Source organism: Panicum virgatum, chromosome 3K (assembly GCF_016808335.1).
Source record: "Panicum virgatum strain AP13 chromosome 3K, P.virgatum_v5, whole genome shotgun sequence".
Taxonomy (NCBI): domain Eukaryota; kingdom Viridiplantae; phylum Streptophyta; class Magnoliopsida; order Poales; family Poaceae; genus Panicum; species Panicum virgatum.
In genome coordinates, this window is record NC_053138.1 from 44,961,490 (window position 1) to 44,970,104 (window position 8,615).

The 8,615-nt window shown below is 43.0% G+C and overlaps 1 protein-coding gene across 1 annotated transcript; it reads right to left on the bottom strand.

Moving 5' to 3' along the window:
- Positions 1–3,081: 3,081 nt before the first annotated feature.
- Positions 3,082–5,981, bottom strand: LOC120699316 (wound-induced basic protein). The gene is made up of 2 exons (XM_039983280.1): positions 5,777–5,981; positions 3,082–3,301 (listed from the first exon to the last, which is right to left on the bottom strand). Exons 1-2 carry the CDS (start codon positions 5,845–5,847, stop codon positions 3,229–3,231), a joined length of 144 nt encoding a protein of 47 aa, XP_039839214.1. The 5' UTR covers positions 5,848–5,981; the 3' UTR covers positions 3,082–3,228.
- Between the last annotated feature and the right edge of the window lie 2,634 nt (positions 5,982–8,615).

The window sequence follows — 8,615 nt, forward strand, 5'->3', positions numbered from 1 at the left end:
GAAAGTAAAGGTACGCAAGGTAGAGTAAATGCGGAAACGTAATACGTAAGTAAAGAGGTAAGGGAGAGAATATGCAAACTCCCGAGAGGACACAGTGATGTAACGTGGTTCGGCACAAAAGCCTACGTCCACGGGACACCGAGGCTCCTCCAATCACCGTCTTGCACTACACCACCAAGGTGCTGCCGGCAAGTAAAGACAAGTGCACACAAGACACCGAGTCTTGTGCACCGCCACCGTCTCTCTCGGTCACCCGGCCGAAATCCACTACGGAGCTTCTCCACCAAGGAGGGGGTCTCCTCTTCCCCCGCACAAAGTGTCGTTGCCTCTCCACACCAAGTCGGAGGGTCACACGACGGATCACAAGATGCTTGCCACAGCAAGGCTTTCACTCAAGCTAGTTCTCTCAAGAACTAAGCCTAAACAAGCACTAAGCATTCTCACAAGTGTGCTTAAGCCTATATGATGTACAATGAAGCTCTATGGTGGTTGGAGATGATCTTGAACTCTTGTATGCTTCCTTGGTCTCCAGCACCCTCAAATGAGCCGTGGGGTGGCATATATATAGCCCACACACTCCAAACTAGCCGTTGGAAAAAGGCTAACAAAAAGCGCTATCACCGGTTAAACCGATGCTCCCATTTTTGTCATCACCGGTTTAACCGGTGAGTGCATTTTCCAACTAGCCGTTATACTTCAACGGCTACCTCAATCGACCGACGTAATCAACTGATGCAGCGTCGGTTTAACCGGTGAGTGTAGTTGCTGAAAAACTAACTCTCTGGACAACTGCACCGACGTTCACCAATATCTAGCGTCGGTTCATCCGGTGTATAGATTTTGCCTTAGCTGCTGAGTTCATTGCACCGACGTATCCAACTTTCCTGGCGTCGGTTCAACCGGTGTTATCAAAATTCCCAGACGTGCTCCAAGTCAATGCACCGACGTATGTAATTTTCTTAGCGTCGGTTCAACCGGTGATACTAAAATATCTCTGTCTTGATTGTTTTGCCTTGCTATGCCTATCTTCTCTTTGTAATTACTTGAACCTAAAAGCCTGAGAATGGTCATCTTAAAAATCATATTAGTCCAAGTGTTGTGTGTGTCATCAATCGCCAAAATATTATATTGAAATATGGCATGTGAGGCCATTTTCGCTACAAAAGTCAAAAGATCCATAGGAGCAGTATGTTTGAAACCATAAACAATTTCAAATGGACAAATTTCTGTAGTTGAATCTACGGCCCTGTTGTATGCAAATTCCATATGAGGCAAACTTTCTTCCTATAGTTTCAAGTTCTTCTTAAGGACAGCTCGTAGCATTGTTGACAACGTGCGGTTGACAACTTCGGTTTACCCATCAGTTTGTGGATGGCATATTGTGAGTTTATCCCATAAAGCATTCCAAAAGTAACTCAAAAACTTGGTGTCACGATCCGACACAATGGTACGTGACACTTCATGTAGACGTACAATTTTCTTGAAAAATAAGTCAGCAATGTGTGAAGCACCGTCGCTCTTATGACAGAGAATAAAGTGTGCCATTTTGCTAAAATGATCAACCACAACAAAGGTTGAATCCCTCCCTCTTTGTTTCGAGATAATCCTAGAATAAAGTCCATAGAAATGTCTTCCCAAGAGACACTAGGGATGGGTAAAGGGGTGCATAAATCATGAGGGTTCAAGCGTGACTTAGCTTTGTGGAAGGTTACGCAGCGAAGAACATGTCTCTCCACATCTTGCCGCATCTTTGGCCAATAGAAATGATCAGCCATCACTTCCGTTTTCTTGGCACCAAAGTCCTCCGACATGAACTTCCTGCGAAAGCATTAGGCGAACAGAGCAATCTGGAATGCAAAGTTTGTTAGCTCGAAACGAAAATCCATCATACAAATGGAACTTTTCCCAGCTCTTGCCATCACAACATTTATTAAATGGTTCAGCAAAGAATGAATCAGTAGCATACAAATCTTTGATGTTCTCCAAACCAAGAATTTTAGCATCCAGTTGGGACAGTAAAGCATGGAGTCTAGATAAAGCATCTGCAACAATATTTTCCTTCCCTTTTTTTTTACTTGACAATATAAGGAAAAGATTCAATGAGTTCACTAAATTTAGCATATCTTTTGTTCAGTTTTAGCTGGCCCTTTAAATGTTTCAAAGATTCATGATCTGAATATATTACAAATTCTTTAGGCAAAAGGTAGTGTTGCCAAGTTTCCAAACTCCTCGCAAGAGCATAAAGTTCTTTGTCATAAACTGAATAATTCAGAGTTGGACCATTTAGCATTTCACAGAAGTATCAATGGGCCTTCTTTCTTGCATGAGCACACCTATCCCAGGGGAGGCTATTCATCGCGCGCGCGGCTGGCAGCCGAGGCATCGCAGAAGCGCCCCCGCCCCTGTTCATCTTCTTCCCCGAGCCAGGGGCGGGAGCGCCGCCAGTCGAGCGGAGCCGGACAACCGGTGGGCGGTGACCGGTGGCAAGGGCGAGGAGAAAGTCGCGCTGCGCGGCAGCGAGGTCGATTAGCGTGGCAATGATGGAGGGTGCCGTCGGAGGCCTAGGAGCAGAGGGTGGGGCGGAGGAAGGACCTTAGCCTTCTGCGATGGGATCGCTCCAAATTGCAGAATGTGATATATAGAAACCCCCCGCCCCCATCGCTACACCACTTGCATCTCAATTTCAAAGGTCTCCACCCATCCCTATACCACTTGCATCTCAATTTCAAAGGTCTCCACCCATCCCTATACCACTTGCATCACATTCAATTTCAAGTCTTACTGAATTCGGGAAGTGCAATGAGTGAAGCTTATGTCAACTTTTTCTTTAACTCTTCAAATGCTATTAAATTCCAATTGATTTATAGTGGATTGAAACCAAACTTGAGCATGGTTACGAGGAAAAATGGACTTGTTACTTTCAGTTCAACATTCGGTGATAAGAAATTGCCTAGCAGCAAGGGATCGCAGTTGGTGTTTTGTGAAGAAATGGTGTCGATTCTCTGTACTTAACCGCCAATGTGTTTCTGTAGTACTACAAATAACACATTCTGCCACACAAGGCATGGTTCCCACTGAACGTAGGGCACACAATGGGCATTTCTAGATCACTTCACGAAGTCAGCATGAGCATAACCTGGTTTCACAAAGGTACTTCAATATCAAGTTCAATGCACGACAAAAGGTTCATACAACTCGATTTATGTAGCATGATTATGCTGCTACAAATTATTCATTCATGACAGGCTTGTTCTCGTTGGCCTTGGGCTTCTGCTCCTTAGGCTTCTGCTCTTCCATTTTCCTGTCATAAAGAGCGTAAAAAGTCAATGATACGCAATTAAGGCTCAAATTCAGCAGACTGAACAGAAAATTAAATTACAATGAACTAAGATTGGGCAAATTATTTTAAGCATTGGGAACAGAAACATAGTCCTGATGGCATTGTGCATGCAGAGGTCATGAATCATGAGAACAAACAAATCATTACATTCTTCAACCAGTATAACCTGTAATGGGCTGTTATCTTTACAGAATCAAAGCAAAATAAATGTCATGTTTCGACGTAGACTGTTCCTCCGCAATTGCATTGAGAACACACATGCATTGGGAGTCAGGGTAAACCTTGTGCTGTCAGCAATGGGAAGCATTTTTTTTTCCTACCCGAGCACAGAACTGTTTTTCAATTGAATGCAATCAAGTAATAATTTGACAATGTTTTAAAGATATTATAAAGCTTCCAAATGTGGTCCAATTGGCTATTTAACCGAGCTCAAAATATACTCAAGGACATGTGCTACGAATTTACACCATGGAAGGTAAAATATACACCACAGTGCTTTGTATTATTGATTGATCAGAAAGGATGTTGCTCACTCATTAGAAAGACGATGAAAGAATCTGTAAACCTTTTCAGCATGATTGATTATGCTGGCTGGGGCTGCAGCTCTGCAGCCAGCATTACCTACAGTAACTAGCTAATACTGGTTGCAGCTGCAGCCAGCAGATGAGTAGAACTAGAAGCGAGCAAGGCATTTATCTTATCAAAACATATTTTTTTTAGAGAAAAGGAGTACTCCCGCTTTATTTCATCTAATCTAATCAATATCTTTATAATTGAGTAATCAATAAGGAATCAAATTACAGCTGTCCTCAGAAACAGATGGCCCAAAGAGCACTACCCCTTTGACCCACATTGTAGCCAGACTCATTTCTTGACCAGAACACACCCAAGTTGGTATCTTACATTCGTATCATGATAAGACAAGTGGTATCAAGACATGCTAAATTGCATAAATGGCATGTTACTCATATTGGTAATAGATTAAAAAAAAAACCTTGAAGTAGAAGTACCCATGACTATAGCTTTAACACAATTAAGAGTACATACTAGACAAGGTTCAGTTAGCCATTTGGACATAACCTAGGCTGCTCAAATTGAGCAATTGCATATTTTCCATTGCTTAAATTGAAATTTGAACATACTTGTACAAAGTATTGGTGAAGTGGCACAGATGTCTACCACATTCTCCTAGTTGCTACAGTTTCTAGCTGATCTATGAAATGAGGAACTAATCACACAAACCACTGATAAAAACTTCATCAAATAGAATTCTGGAAAACATGCTATAATCATCACTATCTAAAAGAAATGATACAATAAAAAGCCTGATATCCAGCCAACAATCTCCAGGTAGACATCCACAGAGTAAACATGCTATAATCATTATAAGCACAGAAGAAACATCCACACAAAAATTATAGTCTGTATAAATGCTTGGACAAGTTTGCTCAGCATAATTTCCAGGTAACGCACATGAACAGGCACCCTACCATATTTTCTGAGATTAAGACTCATGACACTAAAAATCATAGCAAAAGTAAGGCACTAGGTACATACTGGGCTAAAATGTGCCATAAATTATAAATCTTAATAAGGTAGGCTCAAATTTGAGAATTGTGTTCTATGTTTACATGTACCCCTTTCAACGGTTCATATGAAAGCTACAAACAATTCTCTAGGAGATTAAACCTTCAAAGAGTGTAACATGAGAGCTAAGAAATATATGGATCTCATTGTTTTAATGACCTTGATGCAAACTGCATTAGTTTGCTGGACCATGAATAGCAAAAATATGCCTCTAGGTGACTAGGTACAGCAAGTGCTCAACAGAGACAGGAAAGATCGACACATTTTTGGGTTTTATTTTTAACAAATTCCCAACCAATTGAATTATGGCAATGCACCAAATCCTACGTCCCAATCAGCAACTTTTATGCGGTACAATATTCTCATATAGTTAAAAAAATTTCTGTACTCTTCTTTGACCACTGTATAAACTATAAACCAAAGTCAAGAAGGTTTTGAGGCCTTTTTCCACAGCATTCAACTGATTCGTATGACACATTCAAAACCAACACAGCACTACTCATTAGTTCACACGATTGTAGTGAACCAATCCCTACAATACTTTCACCTGCCTCGAATCAGCCCAGTATCAGCTCAATCGAGTTTAATAATGTTGTAAATCCTCTACCGCAGGACTTATCATAGAAAAACCCCTCCTAATCCGAGTCAGAATACCGCCAGCCATTCTTAATGGCCAGAAGAACGTCACGGCAAGGAATCCAGCAAGACAAACAATCTAAGGCTTCTATCCCGACGATTAACAGCTCGCCTTGAAATCGAATCCAGCAACCAACAAGCAAACGGAACTAGAAGGGATTTCGCACAAACGGGAAGCTTCAGGATGAGACGCACGGATGGGCCGATTGGTACCTCTTGTCGGAGGCGCCACCCTTCTGGCTGAGGAAGGAGCGGAAGAGGGGTGAGTTCACGTCGTAGATCATCTTGCTTCTCCGCCGCCGCCGCCGCCGCCTTTGTGTTTGAGGAACTAGGGTTTGTGCGAGGTTTCGATTGGAAATCGAGGGGAGAAGCTTGGACAAGGCTCCGGCTTTTGTACGCTGAAAGGCCGTAGATGGGCCCTGGGCCGGCATGCTTCGCAAGAAATCCCGATGTAATCTATGGTTCCGCTTTCTCAAAGTTTCAAATCTCCATCTCTATCTCTACAGAACGGGTCATTGCGGGTCGGAGTGCTCCTGCACGCGCCCCGCTGCACCGTAGGATCACGGATTGATCCGCCCCTTCTTCTCGTCTTTCCCAGCGTAATCCGCGGGGCTCCTCGGGTCGAACCAGCCCAGCGCGCGGCGTGTTGCTGCTCTGCAAAATTCTGCAAGTTGCACACTCACACACTTGAACGTCGGCACACGAGGTATCAAATAAAGCCAGTTTATAAAACTAACTCCAGAATCTCTGCTCTATAGGAATTCTGACGAATCTAATGAGGTCTTCGACCGCGTAATTTGAGGATGGTTACTATAGCTAATTATCAATTAATTAATGTCTTTAGTTTCGTCGCGAAAAAAATACATCTATCCTTAAAGAGGTTTTGCAAATAAACTTCATTTAGTACTTCAAGAGAAGCTTAGTACTTCATGCGGAGCCTAGAAGTGGTCTTCTAAAGGCCATGTTGGTTTGGGGTGAAAAAAAATTTGTGAATTTTTTTTTGCATTTTTGACCACTAATTTAGGGTATTAAATAAAATCTAATTACAAAACCACATGCAGGACCCCTAGTTAAATTCGCGAGACCAATCTAATAAGGCGTTGACCGCACGATTAAAGGATGGTTACCGTAACATCACTGTAGCAAATCATGAATTAATTACCGTCATTAGATTTGTCGCAAAAAGTTACACCCATCCGTGAAAAGGTTTTGCAAATAGACTACATTTAGTACTCCAAGCATATAAGATTGGTATCACGAAAAAATCTACAAGTGCACGGATATCATTGTAGGCTTTCACCCAAGAGTATTCCAAGGTCACCAGCGATGATGCCCGCAGACGCCAATTTGGGGGTGGCAGTATTTCATGAACCACAAATAAATCCGCAAGCGCACAGAATACCGCTGTAGCATTTTATCCGGGAGTATACCGGGGTGTTATTTATATTTCCGCAGAGAAGGCGGTGAGTGAGAAGATATATAGATCAGTTGGTGAACTCTATCTAGATTGAATATTCTCGTGCATAAACAGGGGTAAGATAATAACATGGTAGGAGGTAGTGTGACACACACACAAACTACCCTCTCGGATAAATAAAAGATAAAAGATGCTTCAGGCCGGGAGCAAGGCAGAAGTCAGAGCTCGAGTCAACTATACTAGGCTAGCTATATCTACACTTTCTCATTGGTTAGCTCGTCAGAGATTAAACTACACAATAAGGAGATCGCTATCGAAGCAACGGGAGAAGCCCGTATACCCCGGCGACTTTATGTACCTCCTACCCCCCATACCGAACGTGGAGGATTACTCGGGCTCGGACAGGGCTGTCACCACCTGCCGGCTACCTCTACAAACCGTGGGTATAGTTGACATCTAGCAACACTTAGCTAATCTAGATACCATGTCTACACTAGTAAGGGATACTCTAGTGTCCCGCGCAGAGCCCCCACCCTCCGGATGGACAGACATCACACTAGAGCAATCATACGAATACTGGAGCAGTTGATAGAGTTCTAAGAACAAAAGACTAATCATCTCCAGCATAGGGCGATCATACAATGCAAGCATTGAATAATAACGCAACCATGACAAGAATCATATACCCGATAACTCAGAATATACTTCAAGCAAATATCGATAACCATAGTCTAATTCTATTACAAATGACCGAATATTACAAGAGAGAGCTAGAGATGAACCCATACCAGAACTCTCGAGCAACTCCGGCGACTCGATGACTCCTAGACTTTTCCTAAACTCCACTAAGCCTAAAGACTATGCAAGGAATACAAGAGAGGAGAGATGTGAGGTGTGTGGTGTGTGTGTTCTAATCTCTACCCCCCTTGTATTTATAGCAGGGAGCCACGGGGTGAGACTACTGCAACCGACTTCAGCAACCAGTGGAGAGGCGACACGTGGCGAAGTTGAGGCGGTGGGGCCCATGGGCCAGGTCGGCCGACCTGTAGGTCGGTCGACCTGCTAGGTGGGCCAACCGACCCCAGCTTCGTCCAACAGGCTGTCTTGGGCCTCTTTGTTTGGTCCATGGTGGTCTTGGCCTGTCTTGGCTTATCTGAATTGGGTTCTTGCATCACTTTTGGTCCATCTGAGCCTGAATCGGTGCTCTGATAATTTCTGTGATTTTATGTCGGGTCAAAGTGTGCTTGTAACCTGCATATTAGCTTGAAAACACAACTTGCATATTCTAAAAGATAAAGTGTAGTTTAGGGACTTTATTGGATAAGGATGCGTGTAAAAAATACAAACTCTCATGATTTTCTGATCAAGTTGACGCCTGGAAATGATCGTTAGTGAGCGTCAACAGTATCCATAGGGGAATATGAGTATACTATCTAAGTCTCTAATTCGTCTAAGGACACCACACTGCTGAAGAGATAAGGGGTTGAGAGGATTTCCTAAAGCTCAGAACCTGAGATAAGATAAGATCTAGAGTCATCGTTTACTTTGGGCTAACGGGTTCTCCTGGCTAAAAGCCATTTGCTCCAAAAACTGCGCACTATTATGTAACCGAACGTGGAGGATTACTGGGCTCTA

Excerpts from the sequence above, each read along its gene's own strand:
- LOC120699316 (XM_039983280.1), bottom strand. The coding sequence starts at position 5,847 with ATGATCTACGACGTGAACTCACCCCTCTTCCGCTCCTTCCTCAGCCAG. Across the intron at positions 3,302-5,776 it reads GGTGGCGCCTCCGACAAGAG|GAAAATGGAAGAGCAGAAGC; the intron begins GTACCAATCGGC and ends TCTTTATGACAG.